Genomic DNA, 19,545 nt, shown 5'->3' on the forward strand with positions numbered 1-19,545 from the left:
TCGTTCTGGATTAGGGCATCTGCCAAATGACATAAAAGTATATCAAGTGAATCTTCAAAAGCATTTGAATTTCTCCTATCTATGCAAAAAATGTGATATGGCCTTTTGCTGAACATTTCTTTCTGTTTTCCACATATTACATATTTTGACCAGATATATATATATATATATATATATATATATATATATATATATATATATATATATATATATATATATATATAAATAAAAGAAACAAAAACATCTCAATTTTTTTCTTTCACAAACTTGAAAAAGCTGTTTGATGCTGACCACACCCCCTTGTATGAAGTCACATTAAAAAAAGAAAAAATAAATGGAAATTTTTTTTTATAAAAATAATTTTTTTTTTCTGTTGTTGTTCTATCAAGTCAGAACAGAACAGGGCGGGGCTTCGCGCTTTTTTCATCACGCTTTAAACTCCACCTCCTGCCGCATCTTCACCTTTACAGTAGAAGGAGCAGGGCGAAATGAAGGAAGTCGAGAGTACAGCTGGATCCGAGTTTGTCGGTAAGCGCCCCGGTCCTTAAGTGTCCCGAAATTCCCGGATCGACATGTGAATATTGGACCGCCCGTCGTTAAAACAACGGAACCGGGTCCAATGGGCAGACGAGGCGTGTTCACGTGCGCAGTCATCGCGCTCCACTTGCTCGTTCTCGTGCGCGCTCTCGAGACCCATCGACAAGAGGCACTCGTGGTCAAAGAGGTATTCAAAGTTTTCACAACGTATATCTATATTAATGTAAAGTCTGTTAAATAGAACCAACAACAACAAAAAAAAGAAATTATTTAAATACATTAAAATCTACGTGAAAAACGTTAAAACGTGACACCATGTGGAATAATGCCATAAATAAAGCTATGTGATAAATAAATGTCATGTGACCACAAATGTGGGGAAAAAAATGGAAATGTGTACAACTAACATTTGATGAATCATGTAGAGGGGAATAAATCAGAATGAGTGAATCATGTGTAGTCAGATATTCACTATAACTTTCACATAATCAAATGAAGTGAAAGTCATGTCAAATGTATGTGATAGTTGATATAAAGGGATTAAAATCTGGTGTGTTTAAACACAGACTGATTTACATCAATATATACAAATGACTACTCAAAAAACTAATGATTGCTGAAATATTTGCAGCACATTTAAAGGCAATTAGTATTGCAGAAACATCCTATTTATTGTGCAATGAAGGCACTGTGTTGGAGCGAGAAAGCTTAGTGATGGAGTGGAAACTAGAGAAGGTGTTGTGGACCGTTTTCAAATTCCCCCTCCCATGTTCTCTCAGTCTGATTCTGATGTTGTGACATAAGATGAGTCAGGCAGCGGAGAGTTCACTGTTATTATGTTCGTTTATACTAATTGGTTAAAGCATAAACAAAGCATTACTGCCATGAGTGTTCAGTCTCCACTGAAAGAGTTGGGTTGGTGAGAAATTATTTTGTTTTATAAAGACAAAAGGCAGATCTGAGACGATAGATCAGGATCTAGATACCAGTTACTGACATCTAGATATGGTAAACAACAGAATATTGGAACACATAGATAATCAATTCAAGTAAATAACACGTCTTGCATATCCCTCAACTGCATCCAGCCCGCAGACACCACCAAACTGTTGCATTCTTCTATTGGGAGTGTTCTATTTGATTGCAGGCTTGTACAACAGCTTCTTTCAGTTATTGTTTGGTCAAATGGTGCTCAGTTTGGTTAAGGTTTGGATATTGACTTGGCGAGTCTTATGGTATTTACAATTTTTAAAAAAACATTGGTTTGTTTGGTTGGCAGGGTGTTTTGGCTTATTGTCTCGCCGCACGACGAAGTTTCTCCCAGTCAGTGGGTGAGTGGTTTGCATCTTGCGGTGTGACCACTGGTTTTCTGCTTTCGAAGTCTTCTTCGCTTGCTGGTTGTAATACCTCCACCTCGTCTTGTGGAGGTTGGCGGTGTCCGGGGGTTTTCTTTACAGCTCCCACAACGCTTTTCTTATCCTTTTTTCTGTGGGTAAAAAAACATGGCTCAAACCAAGTAGATATTCAGAGCTTTTAATAGTTTTAAAAATTGAATTAGCTGGACATAACTAGAAATCAAGGACACCTGTCAGTTTCATGGACAAATATTTTGGATATTTTTGACACTCTAAAAATCGAGTGGGTTCGAACTGCAGGTTCTGTGAATATATAGATGTAAATATGGGACATAGAAGCAGACATCATTAACTTTTGTCTTATCTTCCTCTTTTATTATCATTCACAAATTTATAGCAAAAAAACAAGATGATTGCCCAATACTTTTAGAGAGAGAGAGAGAGAGAGAGAGAGAGAGAGAGAGAAAGAGAGAAAACACAAGCCACAAGAGCCTGAATTTTTTGCTAATTCATTGCCATCACTGACATTTTTGTACTTTTCTTGCTTAAAAGAGACTGTGGTGATTAAAGCAAAACGTTTGAAGCATTTATTTTTAAATAATTAAATTAAACACCATTGAACATTAAAAAATTGTAATACAAAAAACATACGTATTGTTAACAGGTTGCGTAATTTTTCAAGGATATTTTGCAAACTAAATTTGATTGGACACGAACATCCTGAATGCTGAATTTGTGAACACTAAAAAAATCTGACGCTGTGAATTTCAATATATATCTAAGTGGAACGAGTTTAAATTTCAAAAAGGTTCATTTTGAAGAAATGAATACAAAAAGTAATTTTAATTTGTAATTTTTAAAATAATTTATGTTCATTGGTGTTCAGGGTTGTTTAAGTTTAATTGCTGGGAATCGAATTTTAATTACTAACATCAGTGTTTTAATCAGTATTGAGTCATAAGTGATATTGGAAAGTAGAATATGCTCATCCAATGAACCAGTGAAGTGAACAAAGAGGTCACTTTAGTGCACAGTATGACTTTGTAATCTATATTATGAATGCAATATTTTTTATATTATTGTTTCAATTGAGTAATCATTTAAATTAGCACAAATTAAATTGATTAAATAAAATTCAATAGATGTAAAAAAAATGTAATTAAATAGTTTACATTTGTTAGACTCCATTTGGGTAATACAGATTTGTATGCAAGTGTGTTTAGGGATGTTTTACATTTAAAATAAATTTTTAAAAGAAATTATCTACTTAACTGTTCTTCTTAGTTCAGCAGGCTTTAACAAATATCTTCATACCTTTCATCCTTTATTCATTCAATTCCTCGATATGTGGAATTGTCAGGATTTTCTAATTAAATTTTTATTTTATAAAAGCTAAGCATATGGATTCAAGAATTAAGATTTATTATTATTAATAAATGATTCTTTAGCATTTTTATGCATTTTTAAAACAAATTGTATTTCATGTACGGAGTGAGTAGCGACAGTGAAACTGCGCTAACTCTAGTTTCTTTGTTTAAACCCCTGGCATTGTTTGTTTTCAAGTTTAAAAGTAATTTTTTAAAAAATGCTCAAAATGCGACAAATTCTTTGTCGGCCACTTAATACGTTCCTGAGAAACAGATTTTAACTATATTCCACACGTAAAAAGCCTCTACTAAAAAATGTTTAGTAGTTATACTTTTTCTTTCTACTTTTTATATACATCCTTTGCATGCAAACTTTTTTTTTTTATCTGCCCTTGTCTTGCAGCACCACTGCACAACTTCATTCACAGCATTACATCTTGGCTGATTGTGTCAATGTGTGTTGCACAAAATAAATAAAAATAAATAAAAATGAACAGTTAATGAGAATAAGTAAAAAATACAAATTAAAAAAACATTACAGTTAAATATATTAAGAAACTTATTCATAGAATGAAATATTCTATATAAGTAAAAAAAAAAATATTTCTAAAAGTATCTAGTTATTATTAGGAAGTAATTATGTTGTAAAACAGCAACCATTTACTACAAAGAACCTCTGAAGACTAGCATGTGATGCAAATGAGAAATTATGTGACGCTCCAAAAAAAAAAAAAAAAAAAAAGATTCTTGGCCAAAACTGAAAATGGGCTAAAACTGAAATTCAAGGGACACTGGCTTAAAAACAAATGAGAAAAACAAATGTTGATGATTCTGATTTTCTTCAATAGCTATATTTATTAATGTGTTAATGGGTTTCTAACTTTATTTTTGTTTAATTTGAAAATTTAGGATGCTTTTGCATTTGAAATTGTAATGATGTAGCAGATTGGAAACACATTTGGTTAACCAGATTGTAGTTTCTACCACTAAAATATCGGTGTGAAATCTAATTGTAGGTCATCGCGAAAAATGTCACTGTGTCACACTTGCATTTTATAAGCAATGAGACAATGTTTACATACAAATCTCGTCACTTTCTCTTCACCACATTACAGCTTGACACAAAATACCAGGGATATACTGTATAAAACCACAATTTTATGGGTTTAACCAACATGTTCTGGGATGCCGGTGTATTCCTGTTACTTTCTTGTTTACAATTCTCACTTAGTTTTTCCCTAGAACCAAAACCATGATAGTAAGGCCTTGTTTTTTGTTGTTGTTGTTGTTGTTCCTCTTTTCTCTTCTTTATTTTCTTCCCAATTTGTAAAATTTTTAAATTCCCAGTCAATAGATAACCTTTCCCTATCACATACCAGCTACCAACTCAGACAGCTGACGACTAATATGTCTTTCTTCAAGACAGAGGATGGCAGCTAATTTCATCTGTTTAAAATGCTGCCCATCTGTTGCATTTTTTGAGCACATTAAATTCAATATTTGTTTATTGTTGGCAATGATCACCATGGAAGAAATTGTATGGCATGGTCACTTGGCTTTCACCTGGCCACCCCTGAACATAGAGGAGTCTGGAAATGTGGGGATTGTGCATGATTTGCTCCCTGTTTCAATTATTACCTTACTAATTCTTAGGCAAGATCAATGTGTAGCGCCTAGTTGGAAGTCATCATATAATCATATAATTTTTAAATTTTTCATAACTGACTTTGGAGGCAACCCGTGATGTCGACTGGCTTCCTGATCAGTCTGATAAGGCGCTTGTGTTTTTCCCACCGGATATTAAATCTAGCTTATATTCAGATTATTATTGGTGTCATATTCTTAAAACTTTGTTTGCTATCATAAATATTATTGTTGGTAATTATAAACCATGGCGCACTACTTTCCTCAAAACAAAAACAATATGAATATGAAGAAATTTAAACAGCTTACTTAATATTTGACATGTCCAGATTTATATGAATTGTTATTTTAATGACAAACTACTATGTATTTTACTACAAAAATGTACTTAAAAAAGGTTCACTATAGTTCACATTAGTTAAACTGCAGTGTCTAAAACATTTGGGATGATTATTAGATATTATTATATTAGAAATATGTTTTGAGATGGATAACTGAATAATATATTTAGATTTCTGGTGTTTAAATGAATATTTGCATGCCGATTAGATTTTTTAATGGCAAAGTGGATAACCGGAATTTGGTTATATTTGTGTCACAAAAAATGTAAACAAAACTAGTTAGTTTGGGGACAAAGGAATTAAGAACAAAGAGTAAAACCTGAAGCTTGTTGTTATCAGTCTTTGTATGTTTTAGCATCTGCACTGTGGTTTTTTAGTGTAACCTTTTTTTTTTTTTTTTGCTGTTATTTCACTTTATTATAAAAAATCCCATGAAGACCAAATAATCATATGAACTATAGCTGGCATTAAGCATATATACAATATATATAGATACACAATATATTCCCAGTATTAGTGAGAATTCTGATATGAAGAAATGTGTGTCAGCTCTGAGACAACCCTGAAATACCACAAAATACTTGTAGTGCGATGTAGCTTAAGGTGGTGCATGTAGTAGCAGGGCCACATAGGGTCCTTTAGCAAGAGTAAGACTTGTTGAAAGCTTTCCATTTGTTCAAACATTCAGATTCTGGTCTTTTTTAATGGTACCATGACGTCTCTAGTGTGGGCTGGAGTACTGTTGTGGCAAAACAAATAAATTATATTCAAATATATAGTAACATCCTGGCTATGAGGGTTAAGCTGTAAAAAACAGCATGTACTCATTTTTCTTTTTTTTTTTGTCAGCATTCATAGCAAAATTCAGCACGTTTCAAAGTAGGAAACAAAATGACATGAGGCAGAAAATAATAAAAAAAAAAAAAAAAAAAAGACAAATCTAAAACTGAAAAAAGGCACATGGCAAAAAAAAAGTGCATGGCAGGAAATCAATGCTTGTGAGAGGAAATCTGAAAAGTTTGAAATAAAATCACCTATATAGATGAACATTTTCTTGTATATATTCAATATTTAACAAAAGTCAAAATAACTACTGGATTTTCTTACTTAGTCCAATAATTAAATAATTCAATTAAATGTTTTCTAAAAAAAAAAAAAAAAAAAAAAAAAAAATGAAATGTGTTGCTCTCTCTGATATATATATTTATTATATTTTTTCTTCCTCCATCCTTAGAAATGGTCCAGTGTCGGTAAGTATTGCCATGTTGACTGATTGTATTGGAACATAATTTATTTCTCTTCACTTGTACAGGATGACGAGCAGTTGAATGCTATTTCTTGGCATGTTTTTTTTTTTTGTTTGTTTTCACAGACGATAAGCGGACCTTGCCGCGGATAAACCTCTCGTTTGTCAGAGGCTACGATGCATGTGTGCGTCTGTGTCTGCGAATAAATCCCCTGTGTGAGTATGAGTTTGCTCGTGGATAAAAATTGTTCTGGTAATGATGACAGTAAAGCTTCTTGTGTTTATCACAGGCAGTACTTCATCTGCTCACGTCTCTCTTTTTACTCTGCCTGTCATCACTTTTTTTTACAGCAGCCAATAAAACCCTACGGATCGAGTTGGCCGATTTAGCAAATCAAAACCGCACCCTATTGATCTGGAGGGGTCGTCATGGCAACAATACCGTACAGGTAAGTCTTTAGCATGGCTTCATGGAAAGATCGATATGTGGAGAAATAAAAACATACGTTATATTAGACTACTTGCACTTTTCCATTAAGGCTTGTATCATTTGTTTATTTTCGGTTTCTTTTTAAATCTCGGTATATTGTGTAGGTGGAGCAGGACTTAAAACCGTAAAGATTTTCCCTGCAGTCACTTTTCAGCCTAGTGCAAAGCGTTATGATATCAGAAGAAAATGGTTTAAACAAGGACAGTGTGATTGCAGACTGCTGTCTTAAACCTAGTAGGTTTGAAAGCAACAACCATGATTCCAAAAAATGTTGTGAATTAGATGCTTACTGCATCTAATTCACAAGCATTGTTTCATTGTAGAAGAGTCAAGGTGCTGAACTGACTTGCCTGACCTGTCAACATTTAACAACACTTGGCACATCATAAAATGCAAAATATGACAAAGAAGACACGGGACTGTTAAGTAGCTAGAATCCTGTATCAGACACAAATACACATTATTCCCCTTCCAAAACCCCAGCAGCTGGTTTCCTCAGTTTCCAGATGTATACGGACTGTTAAGAGGGGATGCTACAGAGTGTTAAACATGGTCCTGGCCCAACTTTTAAAACGTGGTGCAGCCAGCAAATTTAACAACAACCGCACCATAATGTTTTTTTTTTTTTACTATACTTCAAGTAATTATTCACTAAAATGAATAAGTCTTGGTCCCAGTGGTCATTTCAGTTCCATATTGTGTGTTTGTGTGTGTTTGTGTTTGTGTGTGTGTGTATAAAACTAATGACTATATTCTGTTATGTTTTATGTTTCTTGCTGTAGTGGAAAGAGGTGTTTGATGAATATAGTAGAAAAGTTCAAATCAGAACTCTCTCTTCCATTAATAAAACTCTGGATGCCCGAAGTGAACTTGTGGTAGGATCCCTTTCATTTTCATCATTTCATAACAGTTTTCACATTTGTTAGAAAAGCCATTTAATCATAGCATTTGAATGAACTGAAATCATGTAAAACACATTTATACACTGAAATGTGTACTTTTGAGCAGCTCCAACATATTGTAATATTTGTTAGTATATTCCACTAAGGTTCATGGAATGTCATTATTCATGTTTTGACAAAGATAGAGACTCATATTCATTGTGATACCTTCTCGCCCTCTAGTGGGAGTTGCGGTATGACTGTTTAATGACCCCTGCAGGAAATATCATTCATGTGACCGTGTATGACTTCAACCAAACACTCATTGCAGGCAGTTACAATGTAAAACGCCCACCACAAGGTAGCTCATGTCTTTCCCCCTCTCTCTTCTTATGTCTTTTTTTTGTCACATTTATCATGTCTGTGAAAAGCAGAACAAAGAAAAGGTATGTAGGCAGGAGACCATGTATTGCTCACAGTTGTTCATAATAAGGACCCTCATTCACTGACTCTCGTTTGTCATCTTTGCTATTTGTACCCACAATCAACATCCAGTCAGATCCAGATCCTTGCAACCAAAAGACGAAGTGCCAGTGTTTCAAGTAACAGTAGATGTCTTTGCAAAACAGTTTATTGTTACCATGGATCCAGGACAAATCATGAACTTAAAGTTATGCTATGAAAACAAAGGATTTTGTAAAGGAATTCAGAACAAATCCTATAAGGTGAGAGAACTTTATTATATATATATATATATATATATATATATATATATATATATATATATATATATATATATATATATATATATATATATATTATATATATATAAAGTGTACTTGATTTTATCTATATAAATTTTCTGTTTGATTTTCTGTTTCAGATCAATACTGATCTTAATCACACAGTAACTTTAAACATTCCTGAATTGGTTCCTTGTGTATGCGTGCAGGTAAGATAATGAGTTACAAAAACGTCTACAGAACATCTTGGTAGCTGCCTAACTGTTCAAACCCAGCCATGATCTCTGAATCAGTCATCCACAATCTAATAATTTTTTGTTTTAAGACATATTACAACTTCGTAGACGCCAGAAGAAACACAAACTGCCCATTAAAAGACAGAATCCTGCCAGGTAACTGGAATATTGATGGCTGTTTGAAGGATATTCACAGTAAAAACAGAACTTCTCATGATCATATAGGGTTTACATTATTGCTTTGATAAGTGTCGTGCTGTATCGTTCAAGCTTGTGTTTATTATTATTACCACAGGAGGTGGAGAAGTGTTGTACAGCAGCTCACTGAAGCTCTACGGTACCTCTGTTCTTAAATGGACGCATCCTTGCCCCTTAATCAAGTTCAAACCTGACGTCTCTCTCTGCTGGCAACATGCTGTAAACCACTCGCAGTGTTCCTCAGTGCAAAACTCCACTCTGTACATGAGTGACCAGGTGAGTGCTATGAAGACCTGCTGCATTAATGAAGGGCTGTGTCATAAGCTTTGTAAGAGGTTACTTTTTTTTTTTAGCTATTTTTATGTAGATGTTTGTTTTTAAGACATTTTTCTTAACAGTAGTGTTAAATTCTCAAATCTGATCAAACCTGAAGATTTAGATTTTCTTCAACACAAGCAGAATGCAGATCCAGCTGTAGCACAGGCATAAAAGTCATTTAAAATTTATCGTTATTGCTTTATTATTAACTCGCCACATAATACTTTATAAGGCTAATACCATATAATGATTAACACACAGATGTCAATAAATTATCGAATGAGTCAGGGCTTTGTGGTTGAGGTCAAACATTTTGAAGTTGTTCTTTTTTCCTTTTAATTATCATGTAGTGATTTGTGGAATCTACTTCCTCACGATATATTCGCAACAGAAACTCCGTCTCTACTTTCAAACCTTAATTTAACTATATAAGCTATAAGCCACTACTTTTTTCCTACGTTTTGAACCCCGCGGCTTAAACAACGAAGCGGCTTATTTATGAATTTTTCCTGGGTTTTTCCCGCTTTCACAAACTTCAAGCCAACAAACTGAACCCCATAAAATTAGACCAATGAAATTTCCGAACGTAAACGAAAATACGCACCTCACCTGTGTTCTGAGCTGCACAGCATCGGGAGAAAAAACTTTTTTTTTAAACGCACGATGATGCCAAAAGATAAACTCCCGAGAGAGATAGTTGGGAAAGGACGGAGGAAGACAGTGAACAATGACTTTCTTGGTCGGCTACTGTTTAGATACGAACCGTTGTAACGCGCTGAGTCTGGGTAAAGGGAGAGCTCGCTAACTCCAGTTGCAACAGAAATCATATAAGCACAGACAGGTTTCCAAAACTCATGCTTTTTTATTTTTCTTGGAAACAGCGTTAAGGGTTAGTCAAAGAAACTTAGAAATTAGCATCAGAAAATAATAAGGACATATTCCTCGGTCTCCACACATGCAGTAATAGCGGAAAAATGCGGCAGCAGCCTATTTCCAAAATACCGCTCTGCTCTTAAAGGAAGCGCAACATTTCACCTGTTACACCGTGTAACAGACACTGTCTTTCATTACAGCCTGTGTAAAGTTCATTAGTTTCAGTGTAGACGCCAGTGGCTTATAGACATGTGCGGCGTATTTATGTTTAAAATAAAAATCTTTGTAAAATTTAGTGGGTGCGGCTTATATATGGGTGCGCTTAATAGTCCGGACATTAAGGTATATTAGTGACACTGTATTAGTGCGTAGTTGTTATTGGTTGTATAGTGTTTTATTATTTTAAATTGTTTTGTGGTTTTATTGTATGTAAGGTGCCCATAAATAAAATGTATTATTATTATTATTATAAGAATTATTAGAAAAATGCATGATGGCATGATTGGGTAGCAAACTGGAAATCATACTCCTTGTTGTCATGTTATAAGAGGAATTAAAAACATGCGTATATAAAAAAATAACCAACTTTAAAGTCAGTAATGGCAAGAATAATGGATTATTTTTCTGTGATAGTGTGCCTGATGTGTTTTATTCCGTTCAAATAATCAAGGCATAATAAGAACCACTCGATAGGAAGTGGCTGTCTTTAAAAACGTGTAACGTACACACCTAGCCGTAGATTATCCTGCTGTATCATGGTCACTTGCTTGCATTGGAGCATAAAGTGATGCCAAAACACTACATTTATTTTGAATTATAGAGAGGAAGGGAGAGAGACTGTAGTACAATAGTTGTTTAAAAGGCATTCATACAGAAAGTTGATTTTTATCTGACCGGGACGACCTGTGTGTTTATCGGACGTTTGAACGCACACCTTCCAGCCAATCAGAATCGAATATTCAGATTGACCTTTTTGACTTTCATTCATACATTCAACCTGAAACTCTTAACAACTGGACTTGTCTGTATTTGTCTGTATCTCATCATACTTTTTTTCTAGGAATTCAGCGTGTCTGATGTAGACAAGCATGCCCACATGTGTTTGAAGGTATGAAGTGTTGAAAAGCTGCCAGACATATGTATAAATACCTAAATACCTGTGTCTCCTCACATGTAAGTGTGATTTTTTATTTTTTTTTATTTGTGTTTTTAGTTTTTGCTGAACGAAAGCCAACATGTCTTCTGCCCCTTTAACTCGGGTAAAGCCTTCAAGATCCATTTAAACCTCATGATTTATGTAATATTGATTAATTATATGATACTAGAGTTTTCTCTTTCTCTCTCTCTCTTTTTCCTTCTCTCTCTCCTTCTTTCCACAGGTGATTTATCTGAATGGGATTGTACAGTCGTTCCTGGACCTTGGCGTCTGTATGTACAACTGTCCTCCACTATCCCAGCATCCTTTGCTGCCCAGCTGTGTGTGAAAGAAGGTGAAGCATGTGTCACAAAAGAAAATGTGCACACAGTTCACATGGTAGGTTAATAACCCATACTGTTTGTTTGCAGTCCACATATGTCTCAATTGTGTTCTTTAAAAATGTCAATGCTAATGTTAGAACGTATGATACATAAGGGATATATACAGTGAGGAAAATAAGTATTTGAACACCCTGCTATTTTGCAAGTTCTCCCACTTAGAAATCATGGAGGGGTCTGAAATTGTCATCGTAGGTGCATGTCCACTGTGAGAGACATAATCAAAAAAAAATAATCCAGAAATCACAATATATGATTTTTTTAACTATTTATTTGTATGATACAGCTGCAAATAAGTATTTGAACACCTGGGAAAGTCAATGTTAATATTTGGTACAGTAGCCTTTGTTTGCAATTACAGAGGTCAAAACGTTTCCTGTAGTTTTTCACCAGGTTTGCACACACTGCAGGAGAGATTTTGGCCCACTCCTCCACACAGATCTTCTCTAGATCAGTCAGGTTTCTGGCCAGTCGCTGAGAAACACGGAGTTTGAGCTCCCTCCAAAGATTCTCTATTGGGTTTAGGTCTGGAGACTGGCTAGGCCATGCCAGAACCTTGATATGCTTCTTACAGAGCCACTCCTTGGTTATCCTGGCTGTGTGCTTCGGGTCATTGTCATGTTGGAAGACCCAGCCTCGACCCATCTTCAATGCTCTAACTGAGGGAAGGAGGTTGTTCCCCAAAATCTCGCAATACATGGCCCCGGTCATCCTCTCCTTAATACAGTGCAGTCGCCCTGTCCCATGTGCACAAAAACACCCCCAAAGCATGATGCTACCACCCCCATGCTTCACAGTAGGGATGGTGTTCTTGGGATGGTATCATCATTCTTCTTCCTTCAAACACGTTTAGTGGAATTATGACCCAAAAGTTCTATTTTGGTCTCATCTGACCACATGACTTTCTCCCATGACTCCTCTGACTCCTCATCCAAATGGTCATTGGCAAACTTAAGACGTGCCTGGACATGTGCTGGTTTAAGCAGGGGAACCTTCCGTGCCATGCATGATTTCAAACCATGACGTCTTAGTGTATTACCAACAGTAACCTTGGAAATGGTGGTCCCAGCTCTTTTCAGGTCATTGACCAGCTCCTCCCGTGTAGTTCTGGGCTGATTTCTCACCTTCCTTAGGATCATTGAGACCCCACGAGGTGAGATCTTGTATGGAGTCCGAGTCCAAGGGAGATTGACAGTCATGTTTAGCTTCTTCCATTTTCTAATGATTGCTCCAAAAGTGGACTTTTTTTTCACCAAGCTGCTTGGCAATTTCCCCGTAGCCCTTTCCAGCCTTGTGGAGGTGTACAATTTTGTCTCTAGTGTCTTTGGACAGCTCTTTGGTCTTGGCCATGTTAGTTGTTGGATTCTTACTGATTGTAAGGGGTGGACAGGTGTCTTTATGCAGCTAACGACCTCAAACAGGTGCATCTAATTTAGGATAATAAATGTAGTGGAGGTGGACATTTTAAAGGCAGACTAACAGGTCTTTGAGGGTCAGAATTCTAGCTGATAGACAGGTGTTCAAATACTTATTTGCAGCTGTATCATACAAATAAATAGTTTATAAATCATATATTGTGATTTCTGGATTTTTTTTTTAGATTATGTCTCTCACAGTGGACATGCACCTACGATGACAATTTCAGACCCCTCCATGATTTCTAAGTGGGAGAACTTGCAAAATAGCAGGGTGTTCAAATACTTATTTTCCTCACTGTATATATATATATATATATATATATATATATATATATATATATATATATATATATATATATATATATATATATATATATATACAATGCGAAAGGCCGAATAACCACCCGTCTTAAAGCACGGTGTCAGTATCCTCTCTAATTTGCCAATCGCCTCTCGGTGCTTGATTGAAATCCCAGTATTAACCAGTTGACTTGTCTTTTCAACTCTTCTTCTCAAACTGTTCATTCGTAGACCCACAATTGTATCCGGATGTCGTTGGATGCGGTAGCCTTTAAATTTCCCTTGAATTACGATACTCAAACCTGTTCCATGTTCATGACAATGCCCCTATGCACAGAGCCAGCTCCATGAAGATATGCTTTGCATGGTTAGAGAGGAAGATCTTAAGTAGCCTGTTATAAAGCTCTGACCTCAACCCTGTTGAACACCTTGGGAATGAATTGGAACACTGACTGCATCCCAGACCTGCTCACCCTCCATCAGTACCTGATTTTACGAACACCCTTGTAGCTGTAGGAGCACAAATGACTTCACATGTGGACTAAAGTTGAAAAGGGATGTTCACAAAACATGTACACATCTTATGGTCAGGTGTCCACAAAGCTTCTTCTATATATAGTGTATTTGTAGTAGTATATCACTGTAGTAGTATCTAATTGCTATTTGTAGCTTATTTGTTCTAACGAATATTGTGTACACAACACACCTTTTAGTAGCTCAGTATGTCATTTTGTGTATTACAGGACGAAGGTGCTGGAGATGTAGAGCTGATTGTGCCTCTTCCCTTTTTCAATTCTGGACTGTGTGTGCAGGTGTGATATATTTAGAGGTTTTTTTTATTTACGTGTCAAACTTTTAAGTTCAGTCCGCATGTGCAATGAATACGGCCACGGATGAAGCACGAAACACATTTTATGACAAGGTCATTTACTCATATTTTATATCTTTTGTCTAGACATTTGTCTAGTAATATGTATTATGAATTAATATGTATGTATTATATATATATATCAAAATACTTAAAACTGGATTACAAATATTTGAGCAGAAATGAAGATGAAATGTAAATTTAGATAATGGAAAAATCTGCTCTCTCCAGCTTTATATATATATATATATATATATATATATATATATATATATATATATATATATATATATATATATAAGCATTTTTTTAATACTGCATGTGCTCACTACATAAAGAATAAAAAGGAGTCAGTTATTTACTTTCATTGTCCACAAAGTGCAAATTTACCTCTGGTTTCACTGTAACATATAAGAAATGTCAAAATAAATCTTAAAACTCATGTAACATTATATTTCCATTATATTTCTATTTTTATATTTTCCATAAAAAAACATGTATAAATTCCCATATGGTCATATATATGCACAAAGACATCAATTTTTGGTTGCCTGTAACAACTGATCTGTCAGGAGTGAACCATAATGTGCTTAGCTGTGATAAGAAGTGGCTAATTATGTAACCATAGATTTCCTATCAGCTCAAACCATTTCCTGTCTGGTTACTCTGATATCGTCACATGGACTGCATTATAAAAACCAGCACCTGCACACCACATGACCTCGTCACATGTCACTCAGCCCGAACACCCGTTCCTTTTCTATATACATGTCAAGCTTTTCTTGACGTCTACTATGTGTACCTTTGTCATGTTTCTGTTGGTTGCTTCTTGTGTTGCACTCATAACCATAAAAATCTGTATTTGCATTCGCTGTTGTATCTCTTACACAACAGTTGACCTCCCAGTGGTTAAGCAGTTTCTAAAATATATTATGTGACCAAACATTTTTAGAAAGCACGATATGGTTTTTACTGGGGTTGGGAAGTTACAGGTTTTTAAAATAGTTTTTGAACACAAAAGGTCATTGTGCTAAATTAATTCTTGTCTAACTTGCATCCTTTGTTGGCGGGTAAGGTGAGTTATTTTTTTTTCTGTGTAGGTGTGGAGGTCTGAGCCTGCTCTCCGTGGAAGGAGGATCATATGTCCTGATTGTAAGCTTTTCTTTGTGTGTGTGTGTGTGTGTGTGTGTGTGTGTGTGTGTGTGTGTGTGTGTATGCTTACTGGCTAAACATATGGCAACACATACGTAATTGCCCATGCTTGCTGTATCCGTGTCTCAGATACTCACAGAAGATGGGGTCTTATTGTTGCGGCTTCATTGACGCTCCTGACTGCTATAACAGCACTGGGCATCCTCACTTACAATTTGGTCAAACGGCAGACGTCAGGTCAGTGTTTAATCCGTAAAGAATGGTTGAGTAGTGAGTAGAGCCTGATCTTAAAATACAATTATTATTTTATTAATAATTGTTACATTAACATTTATTATTAGTAATCTATTTTCCTTTGTCTCTGTCAGTATGGCGCGCTGCCGAGAGAAAGCCAGTTTTGCTGGTCTGCTCCTCTGACGAAACGAGTCACGTTTCGGCCGTGTGCGCTCTAGCAAGCGGCCTGCAGGAGGAGCTGCGCATGGACGTGCGTCTGGCACAGTGGGCGCACTGCAGCTCTCTGGCCCAACTCGGCCCTGTCCCCTGGCTCTTCGGCCAGTGCCAGCATGTACACAGTGTAGGTGGCATGGTGCTCATAGCCTGGAGCTCTAAAGCCCAACAGACATTCCTCAGATGGAGGGAGAGAGAAAGTGGAGGAAAAGCCGATAAGGACCAGAAGGATAGAGCGCTGCTAGAAGAATGGCTAGATAAAGAGGGACAACAATGGGCAGAGAACCACTCCTCAATTACCGCTCCAGTGTTTAACGCCAGCCTCATAAGTATGTGGGCGGGCCTCCAGAGCGAAAGGCACGGTCAAGGCTTTGGTCTTGTGTGTTTTCGAGGCTTAAGGGGAACACGGTGTATTCCAAAGCAGCTCAGAGGCATTCAGAGATATTGCCTTCCTAGAGATCTCTCAAACCTGATCCACGAACTGGACGTGAACGTCCACAGGCCAGGAAGCAGGGTCCAAAACACGAGTAGTTGGTGCTGCTGGCCACGCCTTTTCTCCAAAGGCCTGTCTTTCTGGTTGTCGCAGAGGCTCGCTCGGAGACTGGACGCATTGCTTCCTCAGGCAGCAGACAGGAAACAGCATCAAAAATTGGCCGGCGAAAAGACGTTAAGGAAACGGTTAGAAAAGAAGAAACGAAGACAGAAAGATTCACTTTGAAAGCTTAAATTCTCAGCTCCTTCCTGTTACCAAAATGTGACTTTTCATTTAAGCTGTATACCTCAGGGACTTTTTTTTTTTTGCCTCCATCATGCATTTCTCTAGTTTAAAATTGTATATAAATGGTGTAGATAAAAAGTAAAAATGTAATATTGTTGTGCTGTATTCAGTTTTGCACCAGTTTTAATCTATGACCTCATCTTTTTTGTAAAATGACCACATGACCACTCAGAACTGAACCTATGGTCTTTACAATTGATCTCAATTGACCAAAACATCACTCTGTGGTACACAATCCCTAACTTGCACAGAATTCTCTTGCATACAGTATGAACTGATCTTCATTTGTATGCACTGATATTTTTTGACAGTATTATTTGTAAGTATTTCACAGCAGGAAATTTGTAGAGACTGTAGTCATCCATTGCTCATGGACCTTAGCCTGTAACTGCTGTGCTGTGTGTTTAGATAATGCATTTAATGTCATGTATTGTAATGTAATAAAAATCAAGCAATAATGACTGAAATTTCTTGTATTTCTCTTGCGTGGATAAAATCCTGCATCAGTTTACTGCTAATAATACATACAGTATATGCCATTTGTATTTTGTATATTGTTATGCATCTAAGAGGTTTTTATATGAATGTGTATACCAATCTATTAAAGCAAACCTGCTTCAGAACCTGTTTGTGAAAGTGAAATTCTGTTATAGAGCATTGTTTATCAGTTAACCGCAGAAATATGCAGAAATGCAAAACTATAGCAAATTTATTTGTGATGTACCAGGAAACTCAATGTGCACAAGGTGTTGATAGCGTTTTATTGACATCATCGACCCTGAAAATAAGCAGAATTGGCAAATTACCGCAACATGGACGTGTGACATATCAGAACGCTCGTCTGACCGAGGGGCTCTGCTTTCTGTGCTTTGCATTTTCTTCAGGAAATTGCGTACAATATATAATAATACAATTATTTTTATTATGGGAGATTATTAACATTGCATACAAGCACGACTAATAATATGTAAAAAGAAAAAAAAAAAAAAAAAAACTAAATAAATAACTTGTAATAATAACGATGATTATTATTGTTATAATTATTATCATTATTAGTGTTGCTTTAATGCAAGTATCACTAATATATTTTAGCATACTTATTATTATTACTATTATTATTATACTCATTGTTATTATTAACATCATTATTAATAGTGCTTGTATGCAAGCATCACATATTTCTGCATACTTATTATTATTACTATTATTATTATTAATATGTGCATCATTGTGATTATTATCATCATTATTAATAATGCTTGTATGCAATAATCACTAATATATTTCCGCATACTTATTATTATTATTATTATTATTATTACTATTATTATTATTCATATTATGCTCATTATTGTTAATATCATAATTATTAATTGTGCTTGTATGCAAGTATCACTAATATATTTCTGCATACTTATTATTACTATTATTATTTCCTTTTATTATTATTAGTGATGCTTGTATGCAAGAATCACAGATATATTTATGCATACCTATTATTAATACCATTATTATGCACCTCATTGTTATTATTATCATTATTAGTGGTGCTTGTATGCAAGTATCTCTATTATATTTGTAATTATTAAGATATAATAATAATTCCTATTCTCTTCTTCTTATTTTTATTATTGCTTTAATACAAGCATCACTATCATATTCTTGTATTCATTAACAGTAGCGCATGTAACAGTCATGTTGCGTTTTTATTCAGAACCTGCAACACAGTTCTAGATTTTGTTTCCTATGAAACAACCTGCGTACTGCATCGTATAGTACTCTGTGACCTTGCTGGAATATCTTGGCAAGTGTGAACATTCAAACACGGGGTTATTTATGCGTTCTGCACCACCCAGGAGTTACAAAAGGTTTTTAGAACCACAGTGACATGTAATTGATTTCGAAAAAGTCATAGCTCGCAGTCCTCTCAAAAACATTGTGTACCCTCTGTTCTAATAAAATGCACAACAATTTCTTTCTTTTTATTCATTAACCAGCAGAATGATTTATGTGACACATTAACAAAATTATATCGCTCTCTCCACCTACCTACTGTATATAAACCGAAACTGCATTCCATTGGGTGTAGGTAATGTAAAAAAATGTAAATTCTGCCTGATACAATAATTAGAATATAATATCAACATCGCACTGATGGAAATATCTTCCAATAACGCCTATAAGACGAGGTTTAACATGTTATTAGAGAATATTTATATGTAACTGCTATAATGTACTAACTGAATATATTATAACTGTATGTTTCAATGATTGCATTCACTTTGTGAGATGAATCGTGAAAAAACACATACTAGCTAGCTTGTTGCAAACAATTTATATTTTCTATATATTTTTCAATTTTTTAATCTAATGCTAAGCCTCCATTTGGGTGGAATTGATTTTGCTACAATGGCAATGCATTGTCGGTGTATGCTGTACGCTGTATACAATCTCAGCACCACCTTTAACACTCAACATCAAGGCCTTTAACACTCAACTGCTTCTAAGTATATAAAAAGTGAAATAATTGTAAGTTACTCTGGATTAGGGCGTCTGCCAAATGACATGGAGGAAGTAGCTCAGTGGGTAATGTATTAGACTTTGGATCGGAAGGTCAATAGTTGTAATTCCAGCACCACCAGCTGCCACTGTTTGTCCTTTGAGGAAGAGCATTAACCCTCAATTGTTCATTTGTATAAATGCAATAATCGTAGGTCGCTCTGGAGAATGGCAAATGCCATAAATGTAAATGTATACATTGTGCGCTATTATTTACTTTCTGTCACTTTTCTTTGTAACTTCATAAATTTATTTAGC

The 19,545-nt window shown here is 35.4% G+C and overlaps 1 protein-coding gene across 2 annotated transcripts; it reads left to right on the forward strand.

Annotated features, from left to right (window-relative positions):
* Positions 1-448: 448 nt before the first annotated feature.
* Positions 449-17,351, forward strand: LOC310733302 (interleukin-17 receptor E). Of its 2 annotated transcripts, none has more exons than XM_083554469.1 (17): positions 449-724; positions 6,479-6,494; positions 6,617-6,706; positions 6,845-6,939; positions 7,763-7,855; positions 8,105-8,222; positions 8,417-8,586; positions 8,745-8,813; positions 8,930-8,996; positions 9,136-9,314; positions 11,290-11,337; positions 11,443-11,488; positions 11,609-11,763; positions 14,227-14,295; positions 15,452-15,503; positions 15,633-15,740; positions 15,872-17,351. In XM_083554469.1, the coding sequence occupies exons 1-17, from the start codon at positions 620-622 to the stop codon at positions 16,666-16,668; spliced, it is 2,277 nt and encodes a 758-aa protein (XP_083410595.1). In that variant the 5' UTR covers positions 449-619; the 3' UTR covers positions 16,669-17,351. The 2 variants fall into 2 exon arrangements, with proteins under 2 accessions (XP_083410595.1, XP_083410594.1); XM_083554468.1 differs by having other exon boundaries at positions 450-724; positions 6,842-6,939.
* The last annotated feature ends 2,194 nt before the right edge of the window (positions 17,352-19,545 follow it).

This window comes from Silurus aristotelis, assembly GCF_946808225.1.
Source record: "Silurus aristotelis genome assembly, chromosome: 11".
NCBI lineage: Eukaryota > Metazoa > Chordata > Actinopteri > Siluriformes > Siluridae > Silurus > Silurus aristotelis.

Bases quoted from the DNA above. Each gene is read 5' to 3' on its own strand.
- LOC310733302 (XM_083554468.1), top strand. From the start codon at position 620: ATGGGCAGACGAGGCGTGTTCACGTGCGCAGTCATCGCGCTCCACTTG. The intron at 6,707-6,841 runs GTGAGTATGAGT...TTTTTTTTACAG, and splicing joins TCTGCGAATAAATCCCCTGT to CAGCCAATAAAACCCTACGG. The intron at 11,764-14,226 runs GTAGGTTAATAA...TGTGTATTACAG, and splicing joins ATGTGCACACAGTTCACATG to GACGAAGGTGCTGGAGATGT.